The sequence below is a fragment of the Malurus melanocephalus genome, unplaced genomic scaffold (genome assembly GCF_030028575.1).
Source record: "Malurus melanocephalus ecotype Western Australia unplaced genomic scaffold, MMel_1.1 scaffold_2, whole genome shotgun sequence".
Classification (NCBI taxonomy): domain Eukaryota; kingdom Metazoa; phylum Chordata; class Aves; order Passeriformes; family Maluridae; genus Malurus; species Malurus melanocephalus.
The window spans coordinates 6093648-6111951 of NW_026623234.1; the positions used below are offsets into that span (position 1 = coordinate 6093648).

At 47.1% G+C, this 18304-nt stretch overlaps 2 protein-coding genes across 2 annotated transcripts; both read right to left on the reverse strand.

Annotated features, from left to right (window-relative positions):
- Nucleotides 1-1140: 1140 nt before the first annotated feature.
- Nucleotides 1141-5560, reverse strand: LOC130573711 (acyl-coenzyme A thioesterase 5-like). The gene is made up of 3 exons (XM_057366336.1): nucleotides 4913-5560; nucleotides 2365-2567; nucleotides 1141-1722 (listed from the first exon to the last, which is right to left on the reverse strand). The coding sequence occupies exons 1-3, from the start codon at nucleotides 5520-5522 to the stop codon at nucleotides 1141-1143; spliced, it is 1395 nt and encodes a 464-aa protein (XP_057222319.1). The 5' UTR covers nucleotides 5523-5560.
- Nucleotides 5561-10440: 4880 nt separating this feature from the next.
- On the reverse strand, nucleotides 10441-12399 carry RIOX1 (ribosomal oxygenase 1). The gene is given in 2 exon segments (XM_057364109.1): nucleotides 10441-12245; nucleotides 12247-12399. Coding segments are annotated over 2 exon segments (1923 nt in total). The 3' UTR covers nucleotides 10441-10475.
- Nucleotides 12400-18304: the final 5905 nt, after the last annotated feature.

Here is an 18304-nt window from a genome sequence, read left to right on the forward strand (position 1 = left end):
TATCAGGCAGAACCTTAACAATCTTTCATTCTCCTAAACAGGTGAGGTGCTCTGTCATCTAGCATTTGGGCATGTTGCCAGGTGTCCAGACCTCAATGTGTGGCAACTACTCTTGTTGTTGAGGACAATACTCCTTGGCTTACACTACTGGATTTGATCACTGGCTTGACCATATGTGGTAGCAGATGCTAAGGGAAAGGGTTCTAAGGCCTTCAGCAACATTCCTTCTCTTCCATCTTGGTGAAGCAAGAGGAGTAGAAGAGAGAAAGTAAGAGTGCTATCTGTCCATCTTCTAYGGTCTCCTGTTCCCACCTGGGCAGCCTTTGATCCCAAATTTATGCAATCCCAAGCTTTCACCCTGGGATGAAAAAGCAGTCAAGTTGCAAACCCYGCTTCTAACCAAAGCACATCAAATAGTTCCATGGCTTTCAAATCTCAGTCTCTTTATTACAATTCTGATCCAAATAACAAAGATTAAAAGTACATCATGTGGGAGAAGATCAAAATGGCTGTAAATTCAACAGAAAGTTTTTCAGCATGACATCTTGGGGACAGAAGTATCCATGAGCCAGAACAMTTCCTTCTGAAGGGAAGATGGAAAGAAGGCACAGAAGGCAAACGACCTTTACCACGGCTTAAGCAGAGGTGSCCCAGCATCCTGGCTATAGCAGCCATTCTTACACACTTCCAGCAGCACAGAGATCAGAGACATTTCCATTTCCAATGAGACATTCATCATAAGAGCAGTGAAATCCCTGCTCCAAAACTGTCATTTGACAGTGAGCTCACTATGACCTGAGGATAGCATATGCATGTAGAGACCACAGTGATCTTGAAAGCACTGTCAAGTACGGAAAACACCCAAGAAATGTAACTGTGCATTTTGCACATGAACTGTTTTATAAAAGATTAATGCAAAAAGCACCATTCCTTTTCTTGACACTTGAGCAAAAAGGTTGAAGGGAGAACAGAAAAGGCAAATCCCTTTCTTTTCTGAGTTATGGATATGCAAAGTCATGGAAGATACTGTAGCTGTCCTGGTACAGCAGTGTGGACAGTGTTTGATCTGATAAATGTAGCAGAATTTATCGGAACTGGTTGTTCAGAGTTGTGTGTTGTTTGCACATTATTTGTTGCACATTAGTTAGCATTTAAATACTTTCTGAAAAAAGCTTGGATCTGTGACCAAGCATGAACCTGAGCTTTAGAATAAGCTCTGAGCTCCCCACCCAGGACTGCCTGCTTGTGAAAAACAGGGTGKCTTCCTATAGAGTACAAAGGGAAAAAGGGAGGGTCTATGCAGTGCCCTGTTCCAGGGTAGGAGAGAATCTGAAAATTTTCCTTGCTTTGAGCCTGCAAAAGCTTGCAGACTTCAGTGGCATAATACTCACTTTTGACAACATGGTCATCTTGTCCCACAATGAATAGGAGCTGTGCCTCAGCTTTCTCTAGTGGGATCAGGCTTTGGTTGCCAGGGGYTTGAAAGGGATCAGGAAGGATATCAGAATAGTCAAGAATTTTGGAATTGATGACCTTGGCTTTATGCTCATATAAGGTCAAAGTGGGGATGTTTTTATCCTGGTAAGAGAGAGGAATAAGTGTAGCAGCAACAGGGGCATTGAGAGAAGCAACAGCCAGGATGTTCTTCAGGAAGGCAGCCATGGCAAGGGATACTTCACCCCCTTTGGAGAAACCGAGCAGGCCAACCCCTGGACCCTTCACCTGAGAGACAGGAGGAAATGATCATCAGTGCTGAGCTGAATAGCACGACAGCTGGTTCATGGAAGGGAACAATGCCTAATGCTGAGAGTTCACAAAACCACATGAAGAAAATTATGACAATGATTACTTTTTCTTCTGGATAAATGACAGGCACACCCTCCATACTCCCCCCCAACCCCGCCTCAATTGTACTTCAAACCACTCACATGCAGAATGTTCCCTGGTGCTCTGAAATCAGCTAGGAGTGGGGGGGACATAATTTCATCCATCTGAGGACAGGTTGTATGTATGTCTCAGCTATGAACTGTTAGTCTGCCTATCACTGGCAGATGGTCATTTCACTCTTGAGACTGTAGGAGGACATTTGGTGGTAATTCATGAAGGCTTGCTCCTGCACAACCTTCTCACCCTCTTATGYCTGATCTGTCCCTTGTGACTTTGCTTTGTCATCTCTCTCCACCTCCCTTCCAGTGCATATATGCTTGACCCTTGTCCTTCCTAGAACTCAGACAACCAAAATCGTTGCAACGGCCAGCCCTGCCAGGTGAATATTTCTGCAGCTTCCTCCAAAGACAACTTGGGCAAAGTTAGAGGACTTTATAGAAGCAGTTCCTGGAACCAGGGGAAATGGGGTGTTCCTACCTGTGGGTGCTGCAGCATATAGTTCACTGCCTCTTCAAAATATTCCAGGTGGAGTTTGTTTGGTTTCTGGGGCAGATCCTCATACTGATAATAAGCCAAGGCTAGTGTGGCAAAACCATGGTTGGCCAGCAGGCTTGCTCTGTTCTCAAAAAGACCTCCTCCCAGTCCATGTATATCGATGATCCCTGGAAAGATATCTTCTCCTGGAGCAAACAAGACAAAGATCAGAATTGCCTGAAATGTCTCCTTTCAATGTTTCTCTGGTTTAGAATGCATCACATGAGGTACCCAACAGGAACTGCAGGAATGCATCTTTTGGGGAAAAGACATGAGCAGTCAGCTGTGCAGTGTCAGCATCTGAGAAAGCTCTAGAGTGTGTTGCAGAGGAAAAATGTGCAGAAGCAGACCTCTTAGGTAAGGTGCAAACCCATATTTGTTTTAGAAATCAGCAGTATTATATGCTGTGCTTAGGGCCAACAGGCAGAGAGTCTTTGGTGAAAGTGTCAGGTCCCAAATTCTTTTCCTATAAGCAGCCCTGTAACAACAACCTCTTCACCTACTCCTATAAAAATCCTCAATGATTTGATAGATGTAATGCAAACTAGAAACTGTAAGCGTTTTTGTTTGTATTGTGGCTTTTTAACATCTGGAAAAATCCTGCACCCGTCCACCCAGTGCAAGGGAAGAGAATGCTTTGCATGTTGCATTTCTTCAACCTGATTGGTTTTGGCACTACAGGCCTCAGGGAAGCTCCACATGCCCCAGGCCAGAGAAGGTGACCCTGGCGTGTTAGGGAGTGGGTAAGACCCAGCTCACGCCTACTTTTGGCTTCAGGAGAGCCACGGGCCTGAGTGGGCTCAAGCCTCCCATCCTTTGAGGATGCCCTTCTGCCAGTCTCACACCCTGCACCACGCTGCCCCACGCATCCATGGATAAGGCTGCAGGTGGAAGGTGGGAATGTGCTGCCGTGCGTCACAGGGGCCAGGAGAGAGAGAACAGTATCTGTTCACTCTGCCTTGGACTAAGGAGAGCCCTATTACCAAAAGTGCTACTGTGGCTGTTTGCATGGAGGCAACACACATCTACTGTCTCTTCACAGGCTGTGAGCACTCAGGGCAGTGGATTTGTAGCCAGGGGCCAGGAATGCAGTTGTCTGTATCCCATGGCTCAGCTGAGTGTGGCAGGGCTCTGTGGACTTGCACTGAACATGCATAGAAAAGGTGGTGATGATGAATAAGGCTGTGGGAATAAGGCTCAAGGGAGGTGCAACAGTTCTATAGCAAAAGCCTTTTGAGCTCTCTGCCTCTACATGGCCTTAGGTCCTTTACTGAGGAGTATCCAACTCCTGAATCTGAATGTGAAGATGTGTGGTGTAGAGAGCAGTCTCAGGAGCTGAAAATCATGACGGGGTAGTGCAGGACAATTTGAGTGTGGTGMAATCATGGTGGTGAAACACATCTCCAAATAGAACTAACAGTAATACTATAGACTGAGCTTACATTCTTGTTAAGCTGAAGATTGTGGTGGCAGTAGAATGGGGATAAATGCTTTTTATCCTGTGACTAGAAARCAATTCAGAGTGCCAGGGAGTGTGTGTCAAGGGCTTATCATTTTAAAACATGAGCAAAAGGAGGAGGTATGGGGACTCTGAGGAAATACAAGATTTGACTCACTGCAAGTGCCTCAGCTCGGGCGAAGTGGAACGTTTTGGATATCAAGTGTGTTCAGGTGGTTTCTTCCCTCTCGTGGCCAGCAGGTGGGGGTAGAAGTGAGGCAGGGGAGGGAGTCCCAGTCTCGTGTGCAGGATGCTGTGAAATCAGCGTACCCACACCCTGGAGTCTGGCAGAGAAGTCTGTGTAGCTGCCCAGAAGACGCTAGAAACAGGAGGTGTCGGGCTATCTTACATCTGAAAAAGGTGCTCTGCACCTTTTCCGGAGCAATCAAATAATTGCCTCTTCGTGCTGAAAAGATATTTTCCCTGMAAATGTTCTTGAGCCCCTCTTCTTCCCTCTTTCACGAACTGACTGTGTTCACCCCAATGTGGTTGTGGGCTATGGTCACCAGATAGTTACTATAGTTATTGGAGGAGGAGGGAGAAGGATTCCCCAAACCCTCCCAGTGAGTAGGAATGCCAGCGACGGTCACAGAGCCCTTCCCCACCACTCTCTTCTGCAAGTTCTTGTCTCTGGCAGCCCTCCTGGCACACTCACTTTACCTGGCTCTGAATTTCTTCTTCTTCTTCTTTTTTTTTTTTTTTTTTTTTTTTTTTTTTTTTTTTTTTTTTTTTTTTTTTTTTTTTTTTTTTTTTTTTTTTTTTTAACGTCAAGGTCTGGCAAAGAATGGTTATTCCTCTCCCTGTTTCTGCAACCATGTCCTGCCACGTGGTGAATTGGGAAGGACGGTCAAGCTGGTCAGTGGCATGGAAGGGAGGGAGGAAAGGGGGAAAGGACAGGAGCTTTGACGGACCCCTTCGCAAGAGGTCATGTAACAACTCGCACTAACAAAACACTCGTTTAGACAARACGGGATGGATACAATGGGTACTCACCGGGGGGCAGGAAAAGCGTCGCCCGGATTCTCCCTTCTCGCACCGGGACTCTCCGCACCCCGTCCCGCAGGAACGCCCGCTCGTGCTGTGCCTGTGCCAAGAGCCGCCCGGGGCGCTCCCCGTGGCCTTCAAACACCTCCAGCTGCAGGAGGAAGGGGTTCTGCACATCYCGCTTCACCAGCCTCCAGAAAGGCTTCTGGGGCTGCAAAGCCCAGAGCAGCCCCATGGGCTCCAGGCCGGAGAAGCTGCCTCCCGGCAGCGCAGGGCAGCGGGCGACGTCCAGCTCCCCGTCGTCCCCCGCCTGGTAGAGGGCACTGGCCTGGAAGAGCTCTCCCTTCTCGTCCCGCAAGGACGTCCGCAGCGTGACCTGCTGCCGCGGGCCGAGGCCCTGCACGGCGATGGCCAGCGGCTCATCGAAGAGGCTGCGGGCGGCGGGCGACAGGCGGATGGCGGGGGCCATGGAGGAGAGTCCCCGGGCGGGGGCTGTCCCGGGGCTCCACGGGCGGCTGCGGCTCCGCGGGGCTGCAGGCGCGGGGTCGGGCCGGGGCAGCCGCCTCTGCCAGGTGCGGGAGCTGGTCCGGCACAGGGAGCGGGTGCTGACCTGCCACATGGCTCCGGACTTCCTGAATTCACTATGTCTGCACTCAGGCTGAGGCTTCTAGAAATGCAGCTTCTCGCACACAACCGAGGGGAGGGGAATTGAAGCAGGAATAGTGTGGGCACACACATGCTGGAAGATGACAAGTCTGCCTGGAGCCATTGTTGCTAGCCTGCCTGTTCCCATGGCAGGGCGTGATCAACATAGCCGATCCCCTGACACTGGCAGAGCATCTCAGCCCGGAGAAGAGAAAGCTCCAGGGACACCTTATTGCCACCTTTCAGAACTTGAAGGGGGCCTGTAAGGTGGGGACTAATTTATTAGCAAGATAATGGCTTTAAACGAAAAGACTGTTGATCTACATTACATAAGGTAGAAGTTTTTACAATGAGGATGGTAAAACACTGGCCCAGGATGTCCAGAGAGTTGGTAGATGTCCCATCCCTGGAAACATCCAAGGCCAGGTTGGATGGGGCTCTGAGCAACCTGATCTAGTGAAGATGTCCCTGCCTATTTCACAGGAGTTGGGCTAAATGACATTTAAGGTCCCTTTTAACCCAAACTATTCTATGATACTATAATCACCAAAAGGTAGCTGCTCTGTCCAGTCACTTGCTGATGCATAGCGTGTTTATCTGCTCTGGTGGAAGTTCTCTACAGCAGGCCTGCTGGACTGGACACAAACACAGAAACAACTGCATCCTCCTTMCTGAGTTTCTCTGACAGGCTCCGTCTTTTTTCTCTCAAACTCAGCCAAGCTGCAGGCCTGGAACATCTCAAGTGGAGACAGCCTTACTAGCCCTGCACTGCTCTCCTGGCGTGTCCTGGGACATTCAGTCTTCTGAGGTGACAGCACATGGCATGGTCATGAGCTACTCCAAGACTTGTGTTCCTCCCTCTCTCCTTCTCTGTTACATTCTCTTCTTGCCCACACCCAAACAAAGAAGCTGGGGCAGGCCCARAGGTGTCAGGCAGCACTGCCAGTAACATCTGTTATGTAATCTACTGGGCAGGGAAGGGCTGCAAAGGGGACAACAAGGTGCTGAAAACATGATAGGGCTGAGAGGTCTGGGTCTGAGGTCTGTCCCATATGTGACAGGCTGGCCTGGAGGACACTTGCAAAATGAAGACAACCAGGACAGCTGGTTCAGTTGGCATGGGAAGATGGTGCTTTCGGAAGGAGGTGGAGCCCGCCGGGGCTGACAGAAATGGAGGCCCCGGGTTTTGTCCTCACAAAGCAATAGGAGGTGCTGGTGCAGTTCATTGTACACAGATGTTTTGGAGTGATTGTGATTTCTCTGCCAAGGTGGGGCAGGAGGCCCTCGGGGTCTTTCCATCAACAGGGCCCATGATCCACCCTGCGATGAGAGAGCAGTCAAATTGCAAACCCTGCTTCTAACAAAAGCACAGCAAGTGACTCCATGACTTTTAAATCTCAGACTCAGATTTGTTGCACATTAGTTAGCATTTAAATACTTCCTGAAAAAAAGCTTGGATCTGTGACCAAGCATGAACCTAAGCTTTAGAATAAGCTCTGAGCTCCCCACCCAGGACTGCCTGCTTGTGAAAAACAGGGTGGCTTCCTATAGAGTACAAAGGGGAAAAGGAAGGGTCTATGCAGTGCCCTGTTCCAGGGTAGGAGAGAATCTGAAAATTTCCCTTGCTTTGAGCCTGCAAAAGCTTGCAGACTTCAGTAGCATAATACTCACTTTTGACAACGTGGTCATCTTGTCCCACAATGGATAGGATGTGCCTCGGCTTTCTCTAGTGGGATCAGGCTTTGGTTGCCAGGGGCTTGAAACRGATCAGGAAGGACATCGGAATAGTCAAGAATATTGGAATTGATGACCCTGGCTAGTGTGGAAAAGTTTTGGTAGTGGGCGGCTGTAAGAAGAGACTGGGGCTCCCCCATATTGGACAGAGATAGTTTCAGCCAGTTCAGAGATGTACCTGATGCTGCCCAAAGATGATGGGGAGGTGTTTTAAATTTTGTTTTTATGTCTCACTGTCTACTCTGTTATTTACTGGCAATAAATTCATCTCCTCTAAGTCAAGTAAGTCTGCTTTGCCCATGATGCTCGTTGATGAGTTATTCCCCATCCTTATCTTGACCTGTAAGGTTTCTCTTCTTTCTCTTCAACACCTCTCCTGTTGCTAAAGTGGGTCGAAACCATGGCTTAGTGGGTATCCAACAGCCAGCCAAGGTCAACCCACCACAGTTAGCTACCAGTAAAGGCTTTTTTCTTTATTTTATATTTTCTAGACTAAGGGTTAACATGCATGTGATGACGATTCATGAAAGCTGCTGCAAAAATGCAGGTGCCTCCTTTCCACAATCTCCCCATGTTGTTATGTCTCAGTCACTCTGACATGATGGTACCTGAATAGTACCCATCCTCTACCCTTCCAGTGTACCCAAACAGATGTTTGGTCCTCCCCCTTTCCTAGGTAAGCATTCTGGCAGATGCTAGCTAAGACAGATGAGTGCTTCTGCAGCTTTCTCTGAAGTGGCAAAGTGACAGGCATGTGTGGGACTGCCAGCTCCCCTCCCCACTTTCTGTGTCCCATGTAGTTGTTGTGAAACTCAATGATCCTTGTATCCTTAAAAAAGATCCTCTTCCTATGCCCCAAGGATCAAAAACTGGTGGATATGCTCCTTGTAGCTTCATTTGTGTTCCTGCACTGCTTGTAAGGAAGCACCTGAAGAAACCCTCAGCATGGTCCTTGCCTTACAGCATTCYCCTCCAATAGCCAAGGTGTGGCCTCTGGAGGACATGATTGCCCCATGCCTTTGGTRCCTGTGCTGTGCTGTGCTGTCTGTACCATGTGGCCTTCAGGCCTGCACTGTCCTGCACAGATCCCAAGCCCTACAGGAAACTCACGCAGGTCTTCCTTACAGGGGAGAGCACAGGCAGCTCCCACCCTGGACCTGAGGTTACATGATCTGTCTGGTCCTGCCCTTATTGAACAGTGCAGAAAGACATTCCCTTGTAAACACTGTTTCTATGACAGTAGATATACTAAATAGAGCTGTTTCCTTATACAAGAATCTTACCATCCCTTAAAAGACCGAAAGGGGACAATCTCTGCAATGGACCATGTCTGCATGACATGCAGCATGTGGGGAAATGCTTCATTGCGTGGGGTTCTCAGCATCTGAAGGGATGCAAGATTAGTATTAGCTCTATTAAATAGCATTTTTCGATACCTTACAAAATATGAGTGCTTTTCTTCCTGGCATTATAATGGCCCAAAACAACCTAGTTCAAAAAATTTGGTATACTCTGTAGGTCTCAGCTAGAAATACCTTTCTGCAGAAAGAATAGTGAAGAAAACAGAAACTCYGTGCCTGGTTAGCCCTGTGTAAATCTGTGAGGAGTATGTGTAAGGTGTCTAGCCTGGGCAGTTTCCCTGGTGGAATTAAAAGCTGAGGGGGGATTATCAAAACGCCCCACCTCAGCAGAACAGAGTCTAGGGAAAGGAAGAGGTAAGGGGATTTTATGCTGTTTTTGTCATTAAAGTGCTTGAAACAGCCATGGGGATGCTTGCAGCCATCACAGAAAGGAGTTTGTGTTGCAGCTCTGCACCACAGCCCCCAGGTAGAAAAGCTGCAGTGCTGGTGCCTGTGTTTGCATGGGGAGCACACCGAGCAACCCAGGAAGTGCACAAGACATGAGACATTTACCAGGGGCATAAATGGTGGGGCAAGGATGGCTGACCCTCTGGTGAGGATGAATAACAGAGGGCTTAGAGGGTAAGTGTGGCAACAGGATTTCCAGTCCAGCCACTAATCTGCACACACTCAGAAGACCCCAAAGGCACCTCAGTGTGTTCTTGTGCAACACAATTTTACACAGCCCAAGTTTCAAGATGTAAGGAAAGCATACAGGCATAAGAGGGAGGAAAGGCTGGCACTCTTGCAAGTATGGGATCTTGGAGGACATAATGTACACCTAAATCCTAAATAGTTAAGAGTGCATGGGTGCTATCTTGCAAAATCTGGATAACCCAAAAGCTCAGAGGAGCACAGGATGGTCCTTGTGGGTATAGCTTCAGGAGGCTTTAAAGACAGAATATCTATCACCTACTGACTGATATAATAGCATTGTGGGAGTGTTTTGGAGGTTTGCCAGTATTTACGGGAACTGGCCACACAACTAGTCATGTATTCATGTAACTTGATAGGTCCTAAAATGAAACTTTTTTCACCCAGCACAAAAAAAACTCGAAAAGAAAAGGTACTGGAGAGCGCCCCATTTGCCTTGAAAGGACMAGTAATTTCATTCCTAGGGGTTGCGGTGGGAAAACCAGTGCAGAAGGTTATTTTATCTCTATAATTGGACTGAAAAGGAAGCGAGTGAGCCTGAAGCATTTCAAATGCAGCAGATGATGTTTGCCTGAGAAAATCTTGCTGCACCATTCAATAAGGGCAGGACAACATAGGTGGGTGTAATTGCCCGAAGAGAGCAGCAGCTGCCTGGAGACTCCACTTTTATGAGTATATATGTGACCAAGGGATCTTTATGACACAGCACGGGCCTGAAGGCCACACCATCTGTACAGCAAAGGCACATAGAATAGTCACCATCACCAAATATGCCTATGAATAGTAGGAGTATTTCCTGCAGCAGAGCAGGCTGCTTTAAAATACTGTGAAGACACAGTATGATTTACAAGACTGCAAGAAACGTCACTAGCTTCCTGAAGTTACCTAGAGTGTAGTAACATGGTTGACGAAAATAATCAATTCCCTTCTCTAGGTATTCAGCCATTCAGAATTGCACCTAGAGCAAATACTTATTTTAATCAGAACATTTGATTTCTCWGCCCCCATGACATAGACCTTCTACCCCGAGATGAGATGCAGAGACCCSAACTGCTGATTCACATCTAGCAGGAGTAACGCAAGACTAAGACAGACCACTTACTAAACAAATGTACTTTTATTTTGTGAAAAAATAAGAGTTAGACTTGTGCCAGAGGCTTCTTTGTAGTCAGAATACCCTTCTCAAAGAGAAGTGTAGCTAGAGAAATCTTTTCCTCCAAGGTTTCACATGGAAGGTTATCCACACTGACATAATTTGGATAGGAAGATAGGAGAAATTCGATACTGTCTGTATACTCGGGATCTAGCTCAAGGAACTTGGGTTCTTCCTTATGATACACTCTTGAGTTTTCTGTTGTGTAGTACAGCATCACACCTGCTTCTTCATTACACAGTCTAACAATACCATGACGGAGTAGGCGTACTTCAGTGTCTTTTGTCACCAGGATATCAACATTGCAGGGGCCTCCCTCTTGCCATCGGGCCGGGAAGCCATAGACACTCTGTGCCTTTTCACTTTGTGTGAGTACTGGAGGGAGACAGTCATGAAGAAACGACTTGGCTCTCTGATCCACAGCAGCATCGATGGGTGCATAGTCAACAAGTTTCTTTATCAGGCTCTTCACCTTCTCCACAAAGGCCGTTCGGTGAGCATTGACTGTCTCTGAGTTAGCGACCCCCATATACTGCAGGTAGTCCATGGGAAGCCCTCGTCTATACTCCACATCTTCCTCCAGGGCCATCTGCAGGGCAGCTGGGAGGAGCTTCTCCAGAAAGTCCCCCCAGGAATTCCTCTGGAAGGAAGACACAGTGATGTGGAGTGAATGTGCATCAGGGAGACAATCGCCCTGGTGGATAAAGCCACGGGGGAAGTACAGCAGGTCTCCAGCCTCCAGCACCGTTTCCAGCACAGGCTCGCCAAGCTCAGCCTGTGTGAAATTTGGACTGGAGAACTGGGGCAGCACCTCAGCATCCATCCGGGGGCTGTAGACACGCCAGTGCTTCTTCCCCTCCAGCTGCAGCACGAAGGCCTCGATGTCATCATAGTGGGGGGCAAAGCCCTGCGTCCCTGGGGGTGTGAGGTAGGTGTTGGCCCCTGCCATGCTGCCAAACTGCTCCTGCAGGATGGAGAGGAAGTCCCAGACGGTRGGGGAGAAGGCCTGCGGGCAGAGGAGGCGCAGGGAGCAGCCGTTCTGGTAGAAGTCCCACACGACGGCGGGCAGGGCTCTACCGGAGGGGTTGTGTGTCTCCCGCACGCCCTCGGCATAGCTGGTCACATCCAGGTGCGTGCCGAACTGAACCTCTCCGCCTCGCAGGGCGGCATCGAAGTCGGCCGTGGAGAAAAGCCCCGCGTAGTAGCGGGGGTCGCCCCGCCGCACCAGCAGCGGCGCCCGCTCCCAGTGCCGCCCCAGGAACTCCGCCGGCGCCACCGGGGCCAGCAGCCAGCGGAAGAGCTCGGCCGCCCGCTGCCGGCTGTCCTCCAGCCGCGCCAGCCGCCGCAGCAGCCCCGACACACCGCCGCCGTCCTCGCCCGCCGGCCGCGGGTGGGCCGGTATCGACACGGGGCCGCCCGGCGGCTTGGCGTCAGGCTCGGCGGCCGCCGCTCCGGGCCGGGGCTCCACGAGGGTCTCCACGCGGCTCGGGGGCGCGGCGGGCGGCGCCTCCGGTTTCGAGCCGCCGCCTCCCGCCCGGCGGCGCCTCGGGCGGGCCTTGGCCCGCTTGCAGCCCGCGGGCAGCGGGGCCCCGCGGCGGCGCCGCTCCATCCGCCCGGCCCCCGCCACCCGGCGGTACACGGCCAGTGCCGAGAGCCGCTCCAGGTCCCGCCGCTGCTCCGCCGCCATGGCTGCACGCCCCACCCCTTCTGCCGCTTCCGCCGGGAGCGCCCCGGGCGCGGGATGGACCCCGCGTGTTCTCCCCCGGAAGGGCGTGTTCCGTATGCGCCTGTGGTACACTGTGGAACAGAGCGTCTTGTGTTAAAATGTGCTGGGCGTGTTTGCTTCCCCCGCCCCGCAGAAAAAAAGGAGAGGCGATTCTTCTTGGCACGGTGCAGGCAAGTCTGTTCATTGGCAGGGAAGCTTTGTTCTGGAAGTACGCTTCTAAGCACGTTCAGAAGGTTGTATTTTTTTTTTTCTGAAGGTGTACCATAAGGATATGATTTTAGACAGCCTGCAATTACCTTGCAACCTAATGAGGCGAGATGAGGTAACAATTCATAAGGTCCCATTGYACCAGGAATAGAAACCCGAATTGCATGGAGTCAATTTTGGTGTGCCATCCCCACATCCCTTTTCTTGTGTTTCTAATAGTGGTGGCAGCTGATAGGCTATGTCATCTCAAAGGGATCCCAAAAACCCAAAAGGCTGTCATGTCACATAATGTTGTAGTATTTTTTTCCCCCAAATTCACTCACTGCCTATTAACCTGGGCGGATCTTTGTTTCCTCTACATCTCTCTCTTAGGCCTGAGGCTTCCCAAAAGGCCAGCGTTAGTGGTGCTGGGCAGCCTGAGGGCTGCTCTGCACTTCAAGAGGCTGCAGCTTCAGCATAGAAAGCTTTGCTGGAGGGGTGGAGCAAGAATCTGCTTGAGGCAAAGGTGAAAAACTGTAGGGTTTTTTACTGCCAGACTATAGTGATGATTTTCTGATCAAGAACAAGCTTCAGTAAAAAAAATTCACTATGCAGTATTTTTGTGAGAAGAATCTTTGATGAACTGCAGTAATTCATGGGAATGAATTTTGCATGAGAATTYAATCTCCAGAGGCTGCTGTGTGTCTACAGCATTTAACTGCAGCAATTACCCAACTGTGCCCAGGAACCCTCTGGTTCACAGGGTGTTATTAACCTCTCACAGATATGAATATCAGCTGCATACAATATGTTAAACAGCTAACATTCACAAGGCATGCGGAGATCTGCTGCAYGGGCTACTTAGTGTGTATCAGGCATAGGATATAAAGCTGAAAAGAGAATTATCACCTCTTACCAGGTTTCAGCCCAGACCTACATTTCAATTTCRCCACAACTCAGGAGCAGAAATCAGTTAGGCCTAATAAGGATAAGTTCAGCTGTTAAATCTCAATTMTAGAATAGATGCAGATACCTTAAATGTTTAAGGTTATTTGAATTGCCTTAAAAAAACCCCACAAATCAGTCTCAGAGTCCACCAATGTGCTTCACCAATGAAGGCCTTTTATGTATATATGCAATGACAACTATTTTAATTTTGGAGGTGTTTTTCTGGAGGAGTTCTTCGGGCACAGGCTTTGCAGCCAAAGCTGCGTGAAGAGCAACAGCAGCAGAAGACTGTCCTGTTTGTGCCACGATGGTTTCAGTTAATAGAATGATTGTAGGCGTGCAGAGGCATCGCTTCAGCCTCCGATTTCACGGGTGGAAAAAGCCGTCTCCGGCTTTGCCAGCAGGTGGCAGAAACCGACCAGCGCTGCGCTCCCTGCGCTGGGAAACGCGCAAGAGGACACCGCATCTGCCTGGCAAGGTGACCCGCATGGGCTTTACAGCGAGAGGGGAGCGCARGCTGCTGTGCGTGCATGCCTGGACTGGAAGAGAAGGGAAGGGCGAACTCTCTAATTCAATCCACTCTTTGTTTCCCCAAGGTTAAGCCCTGCTTACCAGAATAATCTTATCAGCTGAAACCATTTCAACAGAACTGGACCCTTAACAAAATCGAGGTGCAAGGGCTTTGAAATATGGTAAAAGTTAGGACATTGTACGCTTTTGTTATATGTAAGCATGGCTAAATAGGCTTGGGAGGGTGAACACTTCTGAAAAACCTGGGCATCCGGATTGTTATTTGTGTTACTACTTAATTTACTGGAGTGCAGCTGATCATTCTGAGAAGAAGTTGGACACTGTATACAGAGCCTGACCTGAGATACACCAGAATATCTGTAATGACAGCAGCAAAGCTGTTCTGGATGTTTCCCAGTACAGGGGGTTCAAAATCTCATTTGAGGCCCTGATCTTCATAGCGATGTCACTTTCTAGTACTGAGAGACAGTTGATTGACATTGGATTTTTTTTTAATGTATAACAAAGTCTCTGAGTGAATGACACAATAGAAAATAATAGTGGTGAAATCTCTATTACAAGAAAACATTTCTTTTGACAATTTAGTCTTTCTAATAATAAATGCTTTCAAGAATAAAGAATSTTGCTATTTTTTTGTGCATGACACAAGAAAGGGTTTTGACCTAGAGCAAAAAGATATACCTTCACTATCACTTACAAAGTACTCAGATGGTTGTTTAGGAGTAGCCACAAGGTTCACATGCTTTTTGCATTCATTGTCCAATATCTGAAGGGAATTTGTCTAAAGAAAGAAGTATCATGTACAGCTCTTTAAATAAACAAAAGGAAAGTAATACAGATCTCTGAATGATTAGGTGATCCCCAGCTGCCACTCACACAGACCCATCAGCAACTGGAGGCTCAATTAAATTTCATAATTAGAATTTAGCACAAAGTTATTTGGCTTTTATGAGCATATAAGCTGCATTGCCAAGATCCACATGTGTTTTATTTAAGAGGACATATAAATGTGGTGAGTACAACTTATTGGACCATCACAAGTGACTTCAAAAGAAGTATGTAAACGGCACCTTAAAGAGATGTAGGGTTCATTTGATATTTTAACCTTATGCCATTCAAATAATRGAAATCTCAATTTGAAAGAGCAGCTTGGGTTAGACCTGATCCTGGAAAGCTATGAACAATCTTCACTAATGAGTGGAAAGGGCAAAATTCTTCACAATTTTCTGTGTATTGGATGCTCAGTTGTTCACCACCATACAAACTTTCTCTCTGTTCCCGACAAACCACTAATGTAGAACAGTCACTTTTAGAAAGTTAAGCCTAAGTTTAATCTATTTTCTCATTATTACTTTGCTGGCAACCTTCCTTTTGCACCATCAGTTTTGTTCTCATGCCAAAAGTAATACCTAGTAAGGATAAAGAACATTTCAAACCTTCACTAACACGTTTGCTCAGCTGACAATCTCTCTCATACAGCCTAGCTACATCCACTATGTCATCACTGGAAGCACACTGGGCTGGATTGTGAAGCCTGCTCCTCGTTGTGAAAGCTATAAAGTTCACTGCCAGATAACAAGACTGAAAGCTAATTCAGGARCTGTTTCTCAAGAGCTATCCTCTGGCATCCTCATCAGAGTGAATGCACTCACTCACTGAAGCATCTTTTGGCAGCGGCTTTGGCCTCCCTCCAGCTGTTTCTCTCTTCTCAGGCATTTTCTTATTCGGTGACTGGTTGTGGTCTTTAATCCTGGTTATCTTGTACAAGGAGCCCCACTGAGAAAAGAAGCCTTCCCTGCCATAGAACAGCCAAATTAAAATACATTTGTAAAAATCATAATTAGAAGGTCCTGTCCTCCCTATGAAATTATGTTTTTGGAGGGCTTTAGAAGCACAGACATTTTCTTTTGTACCATCTGACACTAAAATAGATACATTGGAATTAAAGTTGAATTAAAATAATGTATTTAAGTAGGATCCTTGATTGAGTTTACTCACCCCCTTGACAGGGCATGTGTACTTTAAAATTTTGAAATAATTTTATGAGGATTTTTGTGCTTTTATTAGATGCCATCTAGCACTTGGTAGCATTGAGCAGATACCATCTGCACAGTGCCTGCACAGGCAGTGATTAAACACAAAGCTCCAGACTCCAAGCCTCCAGCAGAAGGACAGAAATAAATGGCCATGAGGGGAAAATCCCCATCCTAAAATGAAGGCAAAGAGAACCTGAATGAAATATTTGCCCTATGTGATTAATCACATCTAAAGAACCAAGACAGAAAGTACAGTCAAACCCTTCCTGCATAAATTACAAATCTTGTGCTAGAGAATATCCTCTTGATATGCACAGACCATAGCTCTTGACAAGCTGTTTGGCTGATGCTTTTCCATGGAAGACAGGTTTTAAAGGATTCTTGCTCTTCATATCCTGTCTGAACTAATGATGGCAACTGCATAGCTTTGCCCATTAGATATGTTTATGCCCAGTATTTCAAGACTGACATACAGCTGTGCTCACATAGGGAAGCACTATTCAACATTTGCTTCTCCTGTAAACTCCTCCTGGTCAGAAGCCTTGAAAAAAGGCTTTAGTTTTTGTTTCCTACACTGAAGTTTTTCTGAAGTGCTCTGAAATTGCTTGCTCACCTTGGATGCAGAGCAACCAAGATAAAAAAAAAAACTATGCAAACAGAATGTCTTGGTTTAGCAACTATATAGTACAGACCTGCTCAGAGCACGATAGGAGAAAAGGCCTGTACAACTTGCTTATTTGCTTCCCATAGTAGATTTGTGTTGCTACTAGCCAATATAGCACCTTACAGAAGTATTTTTTAACATTTCCAGTGCTCATCCACACACACACACACTCCTATTGTTTTATACATGTTGCCAAAAAGATGGAATTCCTCTTGGTGAGCATRAAAAAAAATATGTATGTGGTAGTATTTATACTGATATGGCTTGTTCCTAGAAGGGATAATATTATGGTGTGATTAGAGAAAGGAGATTTAATCACTGACATTATTTTAGATAACCAATAGGGAAGAACGATATTACGCCTCCGGGTATCTACAATGGGGATAAAGGAGTTTGCATTGTCATGAATGTGTGTGTAATATATTCTCAGGTCCTCAGGGGATAGCATACTATCCTGCTGTCCCACTGAATCCAGGAAGGATCTGGACTAGAAAGGCACAGCTGACAGGAGTCAATGGGCATGACAGGAGCAGTCAAGTCCATTAATCCTGTGTATTACACAGGGAACCCTATTCTCAGTCTTAAAGAAAAGGTGACAAGGGACAAATTCGGTTTGGTTCCTGTGAATGCTAGGAAGTATCTTCCAATTCTTTGTTATCCATAAGAATCAAAGCACTTGAAGTGTTGCTTCCAGTATCATTGGAGAATTCATTTCCCCCTCTCCTATGGAAATGCTGTGGGAAGACTGAGTACACACAATGTGCCTTGAACCTGCAGAGCAGCACTGTGAATGTGCAGTTTGCAATGTTGGATGCTCAGCTTGTCCAGCTAMGTGACCTCTAGGGTCATCTTCCTTTCCTTTCCCACCACATCCYCCTTTCCCTTCAGTCACCAGCGACCATATGGGGAGGTCAAGTTATCAGCTGAGCAGAGAAGCAGTAATGGCAACAAATGAATTTAGCTATCTAATAAATATTTGTAAAAGCTATAAATAGCTGAWGCATACATTAGATTTTATTTACAATAGCATGTAATAGACTTTTCCTTTCTACTTTTCATTTGAAAGTAGAGCTTCTTGATAATATGGGAATTGTTCATTAGGAATTAAGGTTTAGGGCACAGTGTTTTATAAAAATTTCTGTCAGAAATCCAGAGACTGTGTGTAAGATGAAGTGTTACACTGAAGGTACTGAGAATGCAGCATTTTAAGGGCTATGTTAAGTCAGGAATGTTTACATAAAATCAGAAGAAAACTTAGGACTGGTCCTAAGTCCCCTAGTCATTATCGTCTAGTCATTTTGGAATATTTGGCTCAAGCATAGCTGTATTGTACTGCTCACTGAGAGCAGCAAGCAGAAAGTAATTGAGATGCAATTGTGAGAGGGAAGGCAGCTCTCTGCCTTGGTATTGCTCTCCTTGGAAAGCAAAGGGATAGGCAAAAAGATGTAAAGAAAACCCCCTACACTTCTCAGTTTAATTTATGAACAGGGGATGACTTGGGGGTCAGAGCATCAGTATGAAACTCAGTCAGTGTCATACTCATACTTCTGCCTGAGCACCTCCTATGTAAACTTGGTAAATGATTTTTGCACCTGATGCTCYTAAATTCCCAGCAATTTCAATTGCTTTATTTTCTGCATGTTTGCCAGCCAACATTAAGGCCCGTGTTTTGTTGCTCGGTTCTTTGCTTGATTCAGAAACAAGGAGGAATAAGGCGGATGGTG